The 21,380-nt window shown below is 36.5% G+C and overlaps 1 protein-coding gene across 1 annotated transcript in view; it reads right to left on the reverse strand.

Moving 5' to 3' along the window:
* ZNF521 (zinc finger protein 521) overlaps nucleotides 1-21,380 on the reverse strand; it is a gene marked incomplete at its 3' end in the record, with an annotated part of 256,138 nt that overhangs the window by 211,284 nt on the left and 23,474 nt on the right. Inside the window, exon 2 of the mRNA XM_084252689.1 lies at nucleotides 15,621-15,800. Coding sequence (XP_084108815.1) covers nucleotides 15,621-15,800 — 180 coding nt within the window. The remainder of the gene's footprint in view (nucleotides 1-15,620; nucleotides 15,801-21,380) is intronic.

Genomic DNA, 21,380 nt, shown 5'->3' on the forward strand with positions numbered 1-21,380 from the left:
CAGCCTTTTGAAGTTTCATTAATTCATCTTTCCTTTCAAAGATTGGTAGAATTAATTACTACTGAATGATTACATTGATTTTTCTGAGCTAATGGAATTTTTAATGAAAATAATACTAAAGGAGATGCTGGGAAACTGCAATGTGAAAAAAGAGCAATAAAAGCAGTCTGTTAAGAGTCACAAGATGGTCACAGAATCCAAAAAATGAATAGTAAAGTTAAATCTGCCTAGTAATTTCTTTTGGGTGGGGGGGTGCTAGTAAGTATAATCAATAATTCCTTAGTAATAAGATTTCTCACAGAGATGAACCTTAGCATATGCATATATATACTTAAAGGGCAGCCCACCATTCTAATCCTGGGAGAAGCATCCTTCTCAACTTCCACTTGTTGGATTTCAACAAGGCATTAAACTTTACATTGTCAAAATTCCTCATCTTGAAAGAAAAGAACACTAGCCCATCTTTTTTTTTTTTTAAGATTTATTTATTTATTTATTTATTTTACAAACACTGGGTACAGTCAGAAGCACGGGAGGGTGAGAGAATTCACCAGAGCCAGAGCAGGGAGCAGAGCAGGCAGAAGGACTGAAGTACACTGCTGAGAGGAGCAGCAGGAGGCAGGAGAGGTCTGTGCACCATGCGGGACCCTCCTCCAGTGGCCAGGGAGTAGTCGGGGATCGAACCAGCGCTGCAGAGGCTGCGGGCAGCTTCGCAACCCAGCGCTCAACTGCTGCGCCACAGGGGAGGCCCCACTAGCCCATCTTAAAGCTTTTATAAATTTTGCTTTTTCAAGTTGTCATTCTCACTTGCTGTAACAGCACCAAAAACCAAAGTTTAAGTCATCAACCTGAGATGAGATTCTTGATTATTAAAATGGGGGGGGGGGGAATGTTGCACCAGAAAGTGCTACAAGAATGAAGGCAGTTTGGGAAAGATAAAAGGAAAACAAAACCACAAATCAAAAATTAGGGCAACATACCATGGATAAGTGACCTATCGTCTACCTTTGGGTTCTGGACTACAAGTACAATTGTTTTTTTCAAACAATTTTAAACAATTCTAGTCAGGAAAGTATCTTAAATTTAATATCACCAAAAGTCAATTTACCTTCCTATCTTCCAAATATTCTTTCCTCATAGGGCACGCAATGCACCTGAGGATTAAGAGATCTTGGGCTTGTTCTAGATCTTTTCCTTGCTCTTATGCCCCACAACTAACCAATCACTATACCTGGAAGCCTTGAACTCCTAAATACTTATTGGAATTGACCTTCTTCTCACTCCTATGGGCACTGACTTGGACCCCATCTTCTCTTACTAGTGCAATTGCAAGAGCTGCCTATCTGGCATCCTTTCCTGTCTAATCCCCGCCCCCACAATGTATTCTACATGTGCAGTCCAATCTGAACATATACCCCTTCCTTATGAAACCTCCAGTGACCACTCATTGCCCAGAGCAGTAATTCTTAAGCTTCTAAATTCAATACTTAAATAAAGTAGTATTTGAATATTCAGTATATAAAACAATTCCAGCCTGGACTGTTCTGGTTGCAGGGCATGCAAGTTCCCTTCTAACTACACACTCTTACCTCTATGCCTACCTGACTGGTGTCTATCAAATTTAAGTTCATAGTATGGCCCCATGGCAATACCCTACCTGGCCTTCCCTTCCTATTTCACTGCAGCAACTAGACTTCAAGTTGAGTCCCATGGTCCCCATCTCCTGGTATGCACATTTTTGTGTAGCTGTCTCATATCATATTAAAATTGGTCTGACTGTGTGACCAACAGAAAAGTAATAGTATGACACTTCAATATAAGGTCATAAAAGACATTGCAACTACCCCTCCACCTTCCCCTCCCTGCCCTCTTCCTTTCCACCTCCCTTTCCTCCTCTCACCCCTCTCTCTCATTTCCTCTCCTTCTCAGATTACTTGTTATGAGGAATTTAAGCTGCCACATCTACAACTATCCTATACCCACTGGTCAACACCTGAACTCTCCAGTCACCAGCCATGTGACTGAACTTGGAAGTGGATATTCCAGTCACACTGAAGTCTTCAGTAGCCCTAGACAACACTTTAGTGGCAACCTCTTAAGAAACCTGAAACCAGGGCCTCCCTAGTGGCTCAGCGGTTGAGCGCTGGGTTGCCAAGCTGCCCACAGCCTCTGCAGCACCGGTTCAATCCCCGGTTCGATCCCTGATTCGATCCCCGATTCGATCCCCGACCGCTGGGTGACAGTCCCATATGGCGCGCAGACCTCTCCTGCCGCCCACTGCTCCCCTCAGCAGTGTACTTCCGTCCTTCTGCCTGCTTTGCTCCCCGCTCTGGCTCTGGTGAATTCTCTCACCCTCCCGTGCTTCTGACTGTACCCAGTGCTTGTATAAATAAATAAATAAATCTAAAAAGAGAAAAAAAAAGAAACCTGAAACCAGAATCTCCCAGGTAAGCTTCTTCCAAACTCCTGATCTTCAGAAACTTTAGGAGAATACATGAATGCTGTTTTAAATAAAAAATCTTTGGAGTAATTTATTACACAGCAATGGGTAACTAAAACATTGATAGTCTATCATTGATTTCCCTTTTTACTCTTTTTCCTCTAGCGTGAAGTTACCCCAGCAGATAATATGCTATTTCATGTCTCCCGTTCTTTCTCTTTCATCTGCTTAAAATGCCCCTCTGCCCCCACTTCTTCATCTAGCCAACTATTTCTCATCATTGGAGCATCATGTGCTCCAGGAAGTCATCCCTGAAGCTCCAGACTGAGATGAGTAGCACCCTTCAACTTCTTTATCCCAGAAGGTCTTGGGTTCTATTTCCAGTACTTACAGAACAAAAAGTAGCATCTTCAAAGATGATTATTGAACTGCATTGCTGATAAATGCATAATAGTATTTCGGAAAACAAATTATTGAGAGGCAGTATTTATTTTGCTATCGCTGCATGGTCTTCTTAATGCAGCAAGAAATAGTGTCATACACTTTTCATTACACTAAGTGAAACTGCAGCATCTAATCAATGTAGTAACATTAGCCAGCACATGACTGTTTTAAATTGGTGTTCACAGAAGTTATCACTGTTAGGTACCAACTTAGGCTCCACCTATCAGTGATCACCAGCAAAGGTTAAGGCAAAGCACGGTCCTTTGTTCTTTTGCTAGGCACTAGGGCAAATGAACTGCAAAGGGCAGAGAGTTTGCTGAAGGAAGAAAATAATAGAAGGAAAGTGAAATGAACTGAGATGAAGAGGAGGGGCAGTATTCAGATCTGCTGCTTCGCAGCCATACCATTACTTGAGGCCATGTGACAAAACAGTATCAATAACATCAAAAGAAGCTTCAGTTAGATTTCCATAGGCCAAAAAAGGTACTACTCAGAAATGATTGAGTTTAGAAGGCTGTATCTTTTCTCCCCATACAAAGAAGTATGTTGGGGAAAGACAAATGGAAAATAAACCAGTGAGCTAAGGTTTATACCCTAAAAATAAAGCCCTGGAAAAAGAAGAAATCTTGCAAAAGGATGGTGGGAGTCGGGAGTGCTAAATTATAGGGAGAAAATATTCAAAAGAACAGGAGGAACAAAAGAAGGATTCAAATACTAGTTTTTACACAAAATTTTAACTTTCTTGTTCTATGTATAATCATGTATTTACTACAAAAATATAATGCCAGAGCATATAGTCATAGACCATTGCTTTCTGATACCCAGGATGAAACACTGGTGTAAAGGAAATATATTGAATAGAAAATAAAATTACAAAAAAATTGTAAAATGACAGATTTCTTTTCAAAAAGCTTATTAAAAATATTCTCAAAAGTCTGTCAACCTGATTAATTATGACAGGGGTATTTTCATAAATTAAACTCTAAGATTTAAATTGAAAGACAACCTGCAAAATGAAAATATATACTTTTACTTATAAATTAAATGGAAATGTTATTTGCTGCAATGGAAATGTATTTTAATCTTTGTGTGTTTTTTCTAGAAAACATTTCTTTTAAATCATTTTAATGATAACCTTTACTACAGAAGTCTATCTTGTAAGAAGGATAGGTAAATTGATAGATGCTCTTACTTTTATTTTCAGCAGTAAAATAAGTTCTTAGTTTACGGAGTATCTACTTTCTGTTCCAATATCTCCCACATTAAAAAAAACCAAGAGCCCATTAAAATGGGCACAACTCCAAGAAAGATACATAAGATAAAATAGCCTTAATTATGTGGATAAGTTGACTAGACAGTGGACATTTCTCAAGACTACTTAGAATTTTTTATTTAAACATAGTTCATTTGCCTACTATATACATTCAAAATTAATTATGCATTTAAAGGTTAAAGTTAATGAAGTTCATCACTCCAATCATCTGTCTACATATTTATTTAGTCACCAGGGGGAGCTAATACTGCTACTGGGTAGGTAGAGTCCAAGACTCAGATTTTCTTAAAAGGGGAAAAATTAAATCTATGTGGTATTAAATGTAATTTAGATATGATCCACAGTGCCCATAAAGCACATATATCACCCATGCAAGCAGAGAATTAGTTTTATATCATTTTTTTTGTTAAACAAAGAAGTTAGAAAAAAGCTAAAAGCCATCAATTAGTAGAATCTTGCTGTGCTTAATAGAGGACATATATAAACCCAGTCATTTATGGTTGACTTTGATCCTATTAGGGTCTTACTCACCATCCAGATTTTGCACACTTGTCCATTTTGTTACACTGACCCTATTATTTTCTTAGTGTGAAGTACTCCTATGATTCTACCTTCTAATAGCTAATCATTTGCTCAAAAATAACCCATATAATTGCATTATAATTACATTGAAATAAACATTTCCTTATCCTTTTGCTTTAAATATTTCCTTCTGTTCCAAACATATATAATTTTAGCACTTTTAATGTGTGTTCAAAGAGTTTTACCCAACAATCTACTTAAATTCATTCTACAATGCACCCAAGAGACACAATCCCTTTAAACTTTGAGAAGCTCCAGTTGGAACAAAGAGGGAAAAAGGGTTCAGAGTTTCTGGAATAATCACCTCTAATCGATCAATTTCCCCTGAAGGTAAAGCTGAAAGAAAGGAGGAGTGAAGAGTTCCAGTCCAATTCCTTGAAGTTTAAAGGAACTAAGCCCTGAGGCACAGTGTAGAATGATTCCTGCCTTCCCCTCCCCAGGCCTATTAAGAGGTCATAGATCTCTGCGACATTGCTGCCATTCCCCAAAGACAAGATCCCCAGCCACAGTTAACACAAAGTGAAGGATGGGGAAATGGTCTACTTTCAACACCTTCTTTAGCAACCACACTATCTTATAAAGGAAGTAGCTATATTGGTCATAAGCTCCTGAGGTAGAGTAATACAAAACAAATTAAGTACAGTCATGCAGAAATGTAAAAATTCAACATCTTAAGTTTTATCATGTTGAATTTCACTTCTGAGAACAGACTACATGTGGCAGAGTCCTTGTGTGCAGACAACTGTAACCAAATAGCTAAACATTGCCCTGCTTATAAAGCAGATTGAATGGCTGCATAGGGCCTAGGAAATAGTTGGTCTCTTTCAATTCATCTTTCCTACAAAAGAGGCCCCACTGTTTCCACATCCCAAATACAGCCCTTCATTTATAATTTTAACACTTCTCCACAGGGACAAACTGACAGCTTTAATTACCATCAATGACCATCAAGGACACGGTGGAAATTCTTGAAGATATTCTCCCCTGGTTTGTGTTCTTGACATTTTATTTATAATTGTTTGCAAATAAATCCTGAAACCACAGAATTAAATGATTATCTATTCATTATCAATTATACAACTAAGGCAGAACCATTTATCTAAAACAGTTGCTATTCACAGACATCCAACAGTAACATGTTCTGATACACAAACAAATAATGCTAATTTTCCTCTTGAATTCTATTCATTTGAAAATGCTAATTTCAAAAATCTCAATTTAATCAAGGAGCAGGTAATTTGGCAATATAGTTCTAATTAATACAGGATATTCTCCACTTAGGTTTTACTAATATAAACTGAATACACCCATTTATTTTCTATTTCAAGGACATTTCATCCTTCAGGAACTTTCTATTCCTAATCAGTAGGTTTCTTGTGATTCACAAGCTATTTCAATAAGCTGAAAATGAAACACCTAATATAACAATACGCATCAAAAATAGAAAAATATTTCTTAAATTACCCTTTCAGAATTCTAACTATTGACTTTTGATAAATTAATAAATATGATAACTCATCATTCATAGTGGGAATATGTGCCAGTGCAATCTTTTATAAATCCAAATTCCAATGCCCAAAAGCATCAGAAGAACATCAAGAAAATGAAATGATTATTTTACACTCATATTTGGTAGAGAATATCAAAAACATATCAAAGAAAAGTAGACTAGTCACTAATGCCAAAAATTCTGCTGCAGCAAAAGCCATGTGGAAATAACAAAGCTTTTATAGCAGGCAATATTTTAACTGACCCTTTCTTCAAAACCAGAAAAAGGAGTTCACTCAGCTAACAGCTCTGAGGTTGGAGCCAATTATGGATGATTGCTTTTTCTCTCGTAAATGCTTAGAAGAACTTATCACGGGCCTGGCACATGCAGAAAATGACATACTCAGTCCCACCACTTTCTCTGAAGCTGAAAGGAGCAGAGATACTTGGTGGAACTGTTTTTCACATGATGAAGTAAATGGGAATCAGGAGCAGCAGTCTCTGAAATGCAGGGTGCATCATAGGGAAGACATTCTGAATATTTAGCCACCAATGTAAATAGACACCAGTCATAAATAGTCATCCAAAAACAAATCAGACAGACTCTCCTGAGAGCAAGAGGATAAACAGTACCCCTATCAGCTGGGCACCTGTACTTTCCAAGTCCCTTCCCACATCTCAAAATAGTGCAGTCTACCGTGTCTTGTGAAAAAACATGGATCATCTTATTAATGCTAACTATTCTAATCCACACAGAATTCTCAAATTTTAACAAATGAACTTAAAAGTTCTTCAAGAAAAATGTAACATACTGACAGTCTAAACCATATAATGAAGAAAATGCCAAACTGGCCCTTCCACTCTTCATAAAAGCTCTTTGTTGGGGGGTGAGAGAAAGGGGTCAGATTTTAATGAGATGTGAACAAATGTTAACAAAGCAAAGTTGAGAGTATTAGTTATTTGAGATACATCCTCCCATCCACCATCACTACTAATGAATTTCACGCAGAGCGTAACAACATATAGGTTCTCTCTCTTTGGTGGTTTTGTGAGATTTTTTTTAACTCTAGCAGTCTTTAAAGTGAATGATCAAAATGAACAAATCTAGACCAGGACTTGAAAAAAATCTGTTTATTTAAAAACTATTTGTTTCATTGCATCTTTACTTCACTTTTCAATTTCTATTTTCTACAAATGTAGTATCATACGTGAGTCTATGTAACTTATCAATGAACACATTATGAAGATGCATACTAAATCAAAAAACTTGGAAACTACTGGTCTAAATAATTAGAAGCATGGGTAGAAAAAGCAACTTTGTGAATCTGTGGAATCCATGACCTGCATTTTGGGGACTTGGGGGGTTTTGTAGAATGAAGTAGTAGGCTGAAAACTAAGAAAAGATTTTAGGTTGGAAATAAGGAATTGATTAAAATGGAAGGAAATAGAAAATAAAAATATAGTGCCTTCAGCCAAATTAACATAAAAACAGCTAGTTAATTAACAGATAAAATATTAATAACAAAGCATAATGAATATAGAAATTAATATATAGAAATATGCAAATAAAATTTATACTGTTTAAGCCTAATTAATATAAACTAAAAAATTTAAATGCCATATTTATTTCATGTAATTTATTTCATCTAGTGATTTGAACAGTGAAAGAGTAAAAAAATTTCTAAAACAAATTTCAGTAAGCTATCTAAGAAAATGACACTTCATTCCATAAAACCCTCATGTTCCTCATTCTCATTACTGTTGGAGCGCTGTTAGAACTTACTAATAGAGTACTTGATTGTCCAGTGGAACTGACCAGTCTTTAATTTGCCACAAGTATATAACACATAATCACTTTCACTTTTAAAAATTATTTGTCAAGGGGCCTCCCTGGTGGCACAAGGGGTTAAGCACCGCACTAAGAAGCAATCCGCATCCTCTGCAGCACAAGTTCTATGCTCGACCACTAGAGTACAACCCACATGGTGAGGAGACCTCTCCTGACTCGCCCGCTGCTCCCCTCAGCAGTGTACTTCAGTCAATCTGCCTGTTCTGTTCCCCACTCTGTCTCTGGTGAATTCTCTCACCCCTCTGCATCTCTGGCCTGTACCCCAGCTCTTGTATGCATAAATAAATAAATCTTCAAAAAAAAGAAAATAAAATAAAAATTATTTGCCAAATAAAAAAATTCAGATATCTCAAAGTTTTCAGTTCACAAATTTGTGAAGCTTCCAGATTGTCTCATAACTTCTAAAATCAAATTAAGTGAGAATACTATTTTATATAACATAGCCACCACTCATCTGTTCAGTTAATTTTCCTCAAAAATATAAACATACAATAATAATATTTATAAAGGAGACATAAATATGGTTAGGGCTTTATAAAGCTGGTCTATAAACATGTTTTCCTAAAACGTAACAGCCTTGCTCTCACAAGTATTTCTACCTACTCATCTTACCAATAGTATGGCGAGCCAGAGGGTTAAGAATTAATACAATTCAGTTTTTTCTGTACTCTCACCCTGGCAATTCACATTAAAAGTGAAAGACACTTAACAGACAACTCAAGTTTGCAAATTAGTAGCAGCGAAAAGAAAAATGAGTCAAACAACAAGCATACAGTATTACCAAATGCACTTTACACATTTATCCTGTTAAGTGTAGCTTAGTTTTGATGATTTACAATGCTCGTTCTTACTCAGTTTTGTAAGCATAATAAAGTCTCCGTAATCTCAGCCTTCCCATAGCACCCTGCTATTAAATCTTTGTTGAGAAGTGTGATGAGACCCCTCTGGCTTCCAGCCCTCCCCACCCCCTGAGGGAATTGGCAAGAAATGATAGGGTTTGCGGATTAGTAAAATGAGAGGTTCTCTGTGCTTTTCCTTCTTTAAATATATATTTTGATAATCTGTCTTCTGCATCAGAGAGTCCCAACAGCATTAGAGTGTTGATTTCCCTCCCTTCCCAGCCTCCAGGAGAAAGAGAGCAAGGCTGGGGCAAGACAGGTGGCTTCCATCTACTGCTGCAATTGAAGAGTGGGACTTAAGTTTTTTTTTTTCACCTTTCCCCTTATTCCTTCAAGCAGAGAGGATACATAATAAGTTACTTACACATCTTGGACTGGAGACTGAAGGAAAATTGCACCAGGAGACAAAGAAAAGAGAAATCATCTTCGTGAGTGTCACTGCCTCCCTTGCTATCCTTAGGGACTGTTTTGTTCTTTCTTGTATCAGGATGCTTCTCCAAAACAGTGCCTGCCTTCCAGAATGCCCCCTGAGGGACAGACTTCACAAACTGTCTGTGTGACTCCCTAACTCCCTGGGTCCCCAATTGGATCTACTCTCTCTGATTTCAGTCCAGGTTACTCATATCTATTCAATGACCTGGGGAACTGACTGGGCAATATTGCTTCCACAAGTTAAATTTCACATCGGGTGCAGAGATGATCTTCTTGCCCCAAATGTGAGCTTCCTCTCCTAATGCTTGGTCTAGTTCAGACTCACCTGGCAAGATTCTCCCCAGACTGTCAGACTTTTAACATAGAGTGAATCAGTTTTCATCTAGACAGACTCTGCCTCACTTTTGGGGATGACAATCACCAAAGAAATAGATCTCAAGTTAGCAAGAAAGCCCTCAGTTAAAGGGGGGGGGAAGAATCTCAAACCAGTTCTCTTACAACAGAATTCCCTATAACTCCCAGAGGCATCAGACCATAGTCACCTAGTATTGTTATTTGCAAATCAACAAGTTTTAAACATTTATTTCTTTACAAACCCCACTCTACAGTTAACCCTCCACAATGCTGCGCAGAATTCCCTCTTTCTGCAAATTGTCTACCAAAATAGTCTATAGGCTATATTCTACTTAGGTAGGATTAAACATGGAATAAAGACATCTGAATTAATAAAAAATGGAAGCCATAGGAAGTAAAGAAGAGTTGAAAGTATCAAGAAATTATAAAATAGGCAGGGAAAAAGAGAGAACTATGACAAAATGGAAATTAAGAGTCTTTAAAGAAAGGACAGCTGTTAGCAGAAATTAGCAAAGATACAAATGAGGCTAGATGAAGTTAAAAGAGAAAAAGGATGAAAAAATAACAATAAAAGGAAGAGTAAAGAGGAGGGAAAAGAAAACTCCTCTGCTAATCCAGCACTTTGTTAAGATGAAGGAGGTGCACCAAGAAGAGTTAATCAAATAGCAGGAAACAAAACTTAGGAGTATCAGTCCTCCTAAATTGCACAGACTTGCACCAAGGAAGCAGGTAAAAGCATCATATTACTTTTTTAATTAAAAATGCTCCCAAGTGTCTTTAATCTTTTCCAGATTAGACTAAAGGGTACCTTAGCCCACTCAAGTTACCCTTGGATACATTCAACAAATGTGAAGGACTATTGATTGTGTTTCTCCCCCTTTTTTCTCTCAGATCTTCCACTTCTGCTTTTTCTCATCAATCTACCAACCACCCTCCCCCAAATATTATCTTGAACAACAAACAAGATGAAGACCCAACAGGTTTACCTTTCCTGAAAAGGGTTTCACTAAGTCACAACTAAGCCTCTGTTTCCCTACCTTTGGTTAGAATGTTACATATATGAACACAGACTAGATTTCTTGCTTTTAGAAAACTAAATGTCAAAACAAACTAAATATTTCATTAAGGTTTGGTTATTTTTTTTAAAGATTTATTTATTTATTTATACAAGCACAGGGTATAGTCAGAAGCATGAGAGGGTAAGAGAATTCACCAGAGCCAGAGCAGGGAGCAGAACAGGCAAACTGATGATGTACACTGCTGAGGGGAGCAGCGGGCGGCAGGAGAGGTGTGCGTGCCATGTGGGACTCTCGCCCGGCGGCTGGGATCAAACCGGCACTGCAGAGGCTGTGGGCAGCTTCGCATCCCAGCGCTCAACCGCTGCACCACCGGGGAGGCCCTGGGTATTTCTTTATTTAAAGAAAAAACAATAGCTCATAAATATTATTTTTACCATGCCATGTGCTAAACAACCAGCATTCTCTGCACTGATATTAAAGTTGTATAATATATAAGTGAATATATATTGTATAACTTATAAAGTTATAAAAGAATAATGTCTTTTGTTTATATTCTACTTCAAAGAGCTGAACATAAAGATACCTCAATGGCAGGAAATGACAAATAATAAACATTAAATAGAATTTGAAGTTTGTTTTTAAATTATTTGGTTTTTAATGTTAGCCTTTAACATAAGAGATAGGAGTTCTTGCTTGCACAATATCTACTGGTCATGTCAGTCAATTTCGTATATCTTTAACTTAATGTTAGTGCTGATTCTGTAAGAGTAAAGAGTTCTTGAAAGCACCAGCTATTCCACTGAAAATAGAAACTTATTAATTGCATACACTTAACAGAATTCTGGAAAAATTATGCATTCTGGAGGAAAAATACATTAAATGAAGTCAGTAAAAAGTATATGCATTATGAAGCTATCTGCAATGACTGCAGCACAAGTTCAATCCCTAGCCAGGGAGCTATCCCATATGGCACAGCAAACCTCTCCTGTCTCACCAGCTGCTCCCCTCAGCAGTGTATTCAGTCAATCCTCTTGTTCTGTTCCCCACTCTGTCTCTGGTGAATCCTCTCACTCCCCACACCTCTGGCCTGTACCCAGCTCTTGTATGGATAAATAAATAAATCTTTAAAAAAAAGTATATGAACTAGAAAATGCAAATAAATCCACAAAAAAGTCAATGCACAATCAATAGAATGCTAAAATTAAAAAGGCTAACAAAACAAAAGTTAGCAAGGATGTACAACTTCTGAAACTCTCAGACATTGCTGGTGCAAGTGTAAAATGGTACAACCATTTAGGAAAAGTTTCAGAGTTTTTCATATACCTGCCACCATCATCCCCATCCCCCAATGACCTAGGAATTCTACTTCTACTTATTAATTCAAGAGAAATAAAACATGTCCACAAAAAAAAACTTTATTTTTATTAACTAAAAATTACAAATAACCAAGATATCTACCAACAGGAGAATGGAAATCAATTTACATACAGTCATATGACGAACTACTCAGCAACAACAACAAAAATCAGTGCTCATTTATCAATATATAACATGATTCTTGCAGACATTATATGGAACACAAGCAACTGGGTACAAAAGAAGACTACACACCAGGTGGCTCCATTTATTAGAAGTTCTACAATTGTAGAACTAATCTATGGTTACACAACTGAAAAGCTGCCTGCTTCTGGAGGAAGACCAACGAAAAGAAAGGGGTAAAAGGGAATTTTCTAGGATGCAAGAAATTATATCTAAAGAGGAACATGGCCATGTGGGGTATGTATTTTGTCAAAATCCACCAAACTGTACAACTAGAATTTATAAATTTCCCTATGTAAATGTTGTATTAAAATTATAGTGATAAATACAAAGCTCTAGGTGTAAGTAATTTGAAGCTACTGGATATGCATTCTAGATTCAATTAGTAAACAAATTGTACACGATGAAAGCTAGTTTTCTCACTGCTAAATAAGGTATTTTAAAATATGGAAAAGAAAATGACTAGGATGTACCTGAAGTGTTGGACTTAATTAGAGGTGTAAATATTTTTATGAAGTAAATAAAAATATATACGTACATATTTGCATATGTATATATTTATGAACTGCATTCTGTGCATATGCATTACATTAAATATGCATAAATATATATTTTTTTCCTAATTCTGCCTACTTAGAGAACCTATAAACAAAGATTAGCAATGAGCATACATAATGCCCATCTCTTGGTTTCTACATACCTTTGCCCTCATAAAGGCACCAGGGCTCTTTTAATAAAAGGCTGACTGTGGGAATAGGAAAAGAAAAGAGTATGACGAGCCTGGAGCATCTGTTTCCAGCAGAAACTAAGTGCTAAAATAATGATGAAGACTTAGTAAAATAAAGACAGGACCCAGTTTGAAGGGTCTCCCACCGGCTCTCAGGCAATCTGGCCACAACAATAGTAATGAATAAAGATCCACTGAACAAAATAAAAATCCCAAAACTCATGGTGATATGAAGAATCAAACAATTAGGGAATAAGAAAGGAATTTATACAGTCATGAGTCACTTAACAACCCGGATACATTTTGAAAGACATGTCAGTAGACAAATGTGTCATTGTGCATAAGTCAGTGTGTAATCACGCACACCTAGATGGCAGAGCCCACCACACACCTGGGTTGCACGGGCTAGCCTATTCGGACCACCCCTGCAGATGAGGTTAGGTGTTGTCTGAAACATCTTTAAGTGACACCTGACTGTAGCAGAAGGTCAGCTAATAAATAGAGAAACAAGTTAAAATGGATGTCACATGCAGAAGGTACATTTACAGCATCAAAATAACTCCCCTCAAATTACTATCGCAAAGGGGATATAATAACTTCATGGTGGACCAAGTTGATGAACACCACTTTAAATAAGTACTCCATGTGAATATTACTAACTTGAGGATAAATCAACATCAAGCACTTCCTAATCCTAATCGTGATCTAATGTATGAGAAGGGCACACATCCCTTTCAGGAGTGTTCCTGCCATCAAATAATAGAACCTGAGCTAAATCATGAGGAGACATCACACAGACCCAAAAGCAGATCAGTAATTGACAGGACAGCTTCAAAAATACAATATTTAAGAAAGACAAAGAAAGACTGAGATAATACTGCAGGTGAAAGGAGCAAAAGAGAGAAAACAATTAAAAGTTACACTGGATCCTATACCCTGAGCAAGGAGGAAAAAAGCTATAAAATGTCATTATTGGGGCAACTGTTGAAATGTAAATACCAACTGGGATAACAGTATTATATGATATTAAATGTCAACTTTTCTGATTTCGATTAAGTATACCATAGTCAAGTAAAAGAACACATTTGTTTTTTGGAATATGAAAGGATGTGTTTAGTGGGGTGTGATGTCTCCAACTGACTCCCAAGTGATTATGAAAAATAACTGATGAAAGAGAGAGACAATTATAAAATAAATGAGGTAAAATAAAAACAATGGGTAAATCAGGTAAATGGCAAAGGGGAGCTCTTCTGTATTCAGTTTGCAATTATTCTGTCAGTTTGGGATTTTATCAAAGTAAAAATTACCCAGAAACTTTCTCTCTCTCTCTCTCTCTCTCACACACACACACACACACACACACAAACACACACATACACACACACGCGTGCACACACATACACACTGGCCAATGTTAAACAGGTTACATCAATTTCCAAACTTATCTTCCAAATAATGATAATGGATTTTTTAATAAAAGGCCCAATAAATTTACCCATTCTTGAAAAGCCACAGTGCACTTTCATAAAGAAGCATACTTAACTGGATTTAATCCAAGATTTCTACAATAATCTGTTCAGGAAGCCTAGTTAAAATGGAACATATTAAAATCTTGCAAAAATAGCAATATTCTGCAGAACAGTTGGAAAACCACTTATATAGTAAATACATTTCCTAGACATGGTTAAAGAATGATTTGTGCTAGGAAATCTACAAACAAATGCACAAACACTCAGGAGCAATGTCAGTTTTAAATAGTAAGAGAAAAATGGCATGAATATTGAAAAAAGCTATCTATCTAAAAGATATGTTAAAGAAAGACAGTAATCTAAAAGATAGAAAGCCTCATTTAGTACATTCTAGCAAAATATATTTTGAAAGAGGGTAAAAGTAAGGGGGGTTTTAGTTTTTAGTAGCCAGAAAATTGAACACCTATGCTTCCTGTTATGCGAGACTTGATTCTTCCCATGAATTGCATAATAGAATATCCTTCATGCCTTAGGGAGTACCAGTTGTGAGCCAGGCACCAGGCAAGGCTCAGAGAATGCAATGATGAAGACACAGTCCCTGCCATCTGAGTGAGCATTTAATTTAATGAGGGTGATGGAAAAGTAAACACAGGGAAAACTGATACTCAAGAGTAAGCATCAGACTATATGAGAACATAAAATGCACTTTACACATGCAGAGAAGGATGAGAGAAACATATAAAAACCAAAATAATGAATGTTTTCATTGAAACAATATTCAAAAGATTTTTTGAAAAAACTTTATTTTAGCCATCCAATATTAGGTTCTGCAACCTCATAGCCTCACTGCAGTTTAAAAAAAAATAAAAAGAAAGAACATGAAAACCTACCCATTTAGTTTTTAAAATCTGATTACAATTCAAAATCGAACCAAGAATTTTGCTTGCTGCAAGCTACCGGCTTTATTAAACTCATCCTACAGCATTTCTAGACTTTCCTATGTATTCAAGTGTAAAACAATCAGAAAAGGAAAAAAATAGGAACAAGCTGAAAAAATCAGAAATAGAGCACTATCAGAAGACAAGAAGTGATAAGTATTGTTTACCTGTCAGCTGACATTGATTAATCTTGTGTTCTGTGATATCGCTCAGTGATTCGAACACCTGGAGGCAGCTGTCACAGCTGTGCACAGCTTCGTCTTCCAATTCCTCTCCGTCTTCCGGCCTCTTCTTACAGTCTATTGCCTCTCCATCTTCAGTCTTGTCTTCAAGTTTACAGTTGGGATCTGAAAGAAAATCAAGACCTTAAGTATGGGGTTTAAAGACAGGTTCTTTTAAAGTAACGCTTAATCATCATGCTACTGAAAACAGAAACATCGTTTTCCTTGAAGCTGCAACAGGAGGGCTTTGTTGCTGACTTTCTATACAGAAGAATCAAAAGTAAATTCTCCCTAAATTTTTTTAGTTCATGATGAATGAAGATTTTTCCTTTTCTCCCCTCACCATCTCCTCTTTCGAATAATAAACCCTCCCTCACTTTTTGGTCATCACTTAGGGATTTTGTTTAAAAGAAAGAAAGAAATCACTTTTAACATTAAACAGTCTCCATTGTAAAGGGGAAAAAAAATTGGACTTCAGAATGAATTCCTTTTCTGCTAAATGCACTTTTTCACGGGAAATTACCAAAATTAACTGAAAGTCTAGAATAAGCTAAGCTAATTACCATAGGCATGAAATTGACCTTTACTTATAAACTGGTCAAAACACACAGTTACCCCATTATTTGTTCAAGAGAAATAGCAAAACAGGCTCTAACACACAGCAAGACATGCTTCTAAACACAAAAATTCAAGTGTTAAGTAAATTGGCATGTCTCTTTTTTTCAAAACCATCAAAAATGAAACAATATGAAGAGCAATTATAACTTATAATCATGTCAACAACTTGAGTTGGCAAGATCAATACTATCAAGTTAAATAGTGGGATATTAAAAAGTAGTTCCATTCTAACCCTAAGAATGATATCCATATAGGAAGGGGAATGAATAAAACACATGTAATATTTTCCTTAGGGCTCAGTAAATATTCTGTAATTATTTATACTACACTTGGACTCATTTTAGAAAAGTATCCCCAAACAACCTGCAGCAGGAAAGCAAAGGGAGAGAAAATAGGCCTCTTTTGGGAAGTTGGGATAACATAATCTGTGACTTGATTTATGGGACAGTAATTTCCAGTAATAAAAAGTCCTCCAAAATTAGAAATAGATTATGTCTAGAAACAGAGTTTTCAATGATATAGTTATAAAAGAGTTATGTCAAGATACTTAACAAGTATGTGCTGTGTGATCTGTAGTCAATTGTTTTAAATATGGGAGAATAAATATTTGAAATAAGTGTCATGAATTCACAGAATCAAAATCAGCCAGAATTTTCTAGAAAAGTCAGTAAATCCCTCCACTCCACTATCCTGCTCTTTGGAAGTGCTTTCAGATTCTTCAAGTAGTGCTGAAAACTTGCTACCTTGATGTAACAAGTTTCTAGGAACCTGCTTCCACAAATCACTATGTCCTTTCCTCTGGCAATTGTTCCAAAGTCTTCTTTCATATCCACAATAAGCTTAACTGTATTGTATCACCACCCTTTAAATGATTCACTTATGTCAAAATCAACGTATATTGCAATATATGTGAATAATCTTTTGGGTTTTTGAAAAAAGCAGAATTCCCATCTCGAAGAGCAAGTAGTTCTGTTTTGGGTTTTTTTGTTTGTTTGTTTGTTTGTTTGTTTTGTATTTTTTTAAATAATAGCATAGTGTTTAAGTAAATAGGTGATTTGGGTTGACCTGCTATCTGGAAAATTATTATCTCAACATTCTACACAGTGTCCATTTCAATATACTGGGGTTTAGACTGCTCATTCCTGGGGGACTAATCACAAATCTTTTTCGTTTTTCTTGTACTTTGCCCAGCACAGCACTATGTCCAGGTGAGTGCTTAGTAAATATTATTTAGTGAAGATGAGAAGGGAGAGGTGGGAGGGGGGAAAAAGAGTACATAAAAAAGTCCTTTACAGTTATTTTTTCTGTAAACAGGGACAGGCCAGATACCTTCATTGTGAAAAGTATTTACATGCCTACATTTCCAAAACTGACACTATATGACCCACCACATCTGACTTTGCTGGTTTCAAATGTTTCATTAGAGCTACAAATGCAACAAATGGGTAATGCTTCAAAGGTCTCCAATAAACTAAAACCAAGCAGTAAAATGCTGCCAAATTAGAGAGTAATTCAGGAAAATAAATAACTGTCCAAACTATGGCAACCTGGCCCCCCTACCATTAAACACTTTTTGGAAGGCAGCAAACACATCCTGAATACGATTAGTTGTTTAGCATGGGTTTTCAGTTTCTCATAAAACTGACAGCACTCGGGGAAATGTGGGTGCTAGGTTTGAATTTTAATATGATTATTTAAATGCTATGCATCAAGTTTGCAGGCCTGTTTGTTTTTAAATAAGGAGACACTCTGAATACTTTAAGTAGTATGCTGAGAAAAATGATAAAAACTTCCCTTCCACATTATTCAAGAATATGGATGCTTTACATGAGTCCAATATCAAAAATATCAAATAAATAGAAATATATGCATGATGGTTTTAGCTCTTGAAAGCTAAAGAACTCCAGTCCATGTTTGACTCTGTAGCTAGTTATTAAAATGAGGGTCATTTTAAGACTAATAAAAAATATTTTTGCTTCCACTTCTGCATATACAGATAGAACCCTTCAGGGACTGAAGTCAGTCAAGCTTATTCACTTCTGCTGCAACCTTAGAAAGCATGCTCCAGCCAACTGGCGAATCTGTTTTTAGGTCACCACTTAAAGGGACCCCCTGGGGGGTGGGTGTGATTATAGTCTATGATGCCTTGGTGTAATGAGTGCTGGAATCTCAGTCTCTCTCCTAGTAAGTAGATTTTTTTCCAACTTTCACTTTCATGAAGAATTCTTTCTCTTCCATTCAAAAGAGGGGTGTATTTGTGTTAGGGGTTTTTGTTCCTAATGTCAGTTGACGTAGGAAGATTCTAGAAAGCTTATATTGTCAACCAATTCTTTCCCACAGGTGGCTACACTTCAATAATTGCACATGGTCTTAGTTATGTAGTTTTTACAAAGTCCTTTGAGATTCAATCATAAAAAATAATTGTATTACTCTGCTAGCCATTCAAACCTCTGACTCCAACCTAAGGAGTTATAAATACAAGGTCCATGCCTGTAAGTATTGCCCTGCCCCCAAACACCATTGCAAGAAGAACAATTGTTCTTCCATTTCTATTGTTGTGCTGTAAACTCACCCAAAGGGCAATATTTTAAATAGTCACATAATACCCACTGCAGTGGAACTACAAATGCATAACTATGACACCTTTCTCTCTGTCTTTTTTCCAGAAAGGATGCTGTCCAAACTGTTTGCATCCATCAAAAGTGATCTCACCTACACAGCACACTTTCCAACTAATTCCTTCAAAAGGATGCTACGAGCACTGGATTTAGTGTTCTGTCCTGGATAAAAGGTTTCATTTCAGAACAAAAACACAGTTATAGGTATGCCCCACTTTTCAAAAGTTAGCCTTACTCCACTTTGCTTTTATGAAAGACCTACATTAGTGCCTGTTTTGACTATCCAAAAGAAACCCAAAGAGGTTTTTGACTTTTACAATAAAATGCAAAGGGCAAATTTATTATTCATCATTGATTTTGCAGCAGCCATTGTAAAGGCATCATGCGTCCAGAGTGGCGAGAGTGGCACCACCAAGCTCCTTCCCTGGGAACAATTCTTCATAGGCTGTGTATTTATCATATCATTCTTACTTTTCATATGTGTTAGTGTGACTTTAGATTTGAAGTGTTGTTTGGTAGGGTTTGGTAGGCTATTTTGGGGCTCTGGGAATGCTCAAAAAGTCCCATATAAATTAATGGTAATTATGTCTTTATGCCATGTTGACTTACAAAAGTTTTCATAGGAATGCTCTACTTTCGAATAGTAGGGAAAACCTGCATCTTTATAAAAATAAATGGCATTTTTCTGTTTCCAATTTTGCTAACATTACCTATAAATGGAAATTTAAAAGAAGTATGATTTTCCTCTTATTATGTTCTCTGGCAGGTGGTTCTTCCCTTCTTCTCATCCTCCTCTTCATAAGAGTTGTTATTGCTGCAACTGGGTTTAATAAAATTACAACTTTGGGGAAAATGAAAAATTGCACTGGCTTAGAAGTGTTGGAGGCAATAAACCCACGGACTTCAATTAATTTCAAGTGTGGGATCAGCTTAAGGCCAACCAGCAGAAATTCTATTCTGTCCATGTAAAAATGAGGTTTCACCACATTTACTTTTTATAACCTATATAAAAGTCAAGTAAAAGTAATGAATATCTAAAAGCCATCTCAGTGGACTGGCAAAGACTATCTGTATTCTTGAAACTCATCTTACATATTTCTTTCTGTGCAACAAGGATCCCATGCCTGATCAAAGCTAAAATGTCAAACCACCGAGAAAACAGCCCAATTTCCAATCCATTTCACTGCCTACAAATGGACCTCCTTCCAAGCCACTTTTGCATGGAAAAGCACTGGCAAAAGAAAGAAAAACTAAGAGATCATGTGGTTATAATTATTACCAGGCAAGGAATATTTCTGCAGCTCAGTGGTAAAGTAAAACTCTGTCGCTCTCTGCTCCCAATAGTGTCCATCGCAAAACAACTGCCTCATTAAATCTCTGCAGTAAGATTAATATGCCGTAGCTGCACTACATTTATAACTTGGTACTCTATAAAAAGCACATTTAATGGTAAGAGCCAGAACCTAGATACAAAGTATTACTATAAAAACTTCTGGCATCCAGTACACAGTGTAGGCCCTTTTTTCAGGAGATATAAATGAGGCTTTTCCTGGTTAATTCCAAGCATGAAGTCCTACCTTAAAAAGCAGAGTCAGTTTTTATGAGAGTGGCAGAAACACAAGATTCTGAGGCTGAGGTAAATATGAATACAAGAAGATTACTTAACAGCTAAGATTGGCAAGAGATGAATGAACCGAAAATACCCCACTCGTACACTCACGCAAACTCAAACTGGCCCATTTCCTAACGTTTTTTTCTCTGGTCATAGCCAGCTTTTCACCAAATTAAACAACCGTGCAATGAATTACTCAATCTTAAATCAACCTACACAGTGCCAATTAAGTTCAACAAACTACCAAGTAAAATCTGCATGCTGCCTGAAAAAAAAACAAAACAAAACAAAACAAAACAAAACAAGTCTTGGTTTCATCATGATGAGCATGACCTCCTGAATCTTAGTTACCAAAAACTATAAAAAATAAGCTACTAGTGCATTGGTAAGATTAAGTTTTTGTTACTTTAGAAACCTGCCTAAATTCTTTCTTCCAAGGATAACTTCTGAAATTAAAAGGAACACTATAACTCAGTGTCTTATTTGAACAAACTCCATGATGAATAAGTAAACAATTTATACAAATGCATTCCACTCTCAAATCTCCAAAACCGCTACAAATGATGTGCCTCAGGTTAACAATCATCTTGTGCCAAATAGTAATTAATTGTCTAATGTGGTTTTTAAAGTTCACATGTGTACACACAACTAGCTTTCTAGAATTACTGACATATTTAGAAGTCTCGTGCCAAAAAAGAAAATCAGACACTGTCTAAAGCACTAAAAGCACTCCTCTCCTACAAGTGTGTTCACTGATATATTTTGACAATTTTTAAGAACACAGGGAAAGAGCCTATCTTCAAGCTATAAGGAGTTAGCAAGGAGCTGAAGTGTTCCTGGTTTTCAAAAACCAAGGGG

Source organism: Talpa europaea, assembly GCF_964194135.1.
Source record: "Talpa europaea genome assembly, chromosome: 13".
Taxonomy (NCBI): Eukaryota; Metazoa; Chordata; class Mammalia; order Eulipotyphla; family Talpidae; genus Talpa; species Talpa europaea.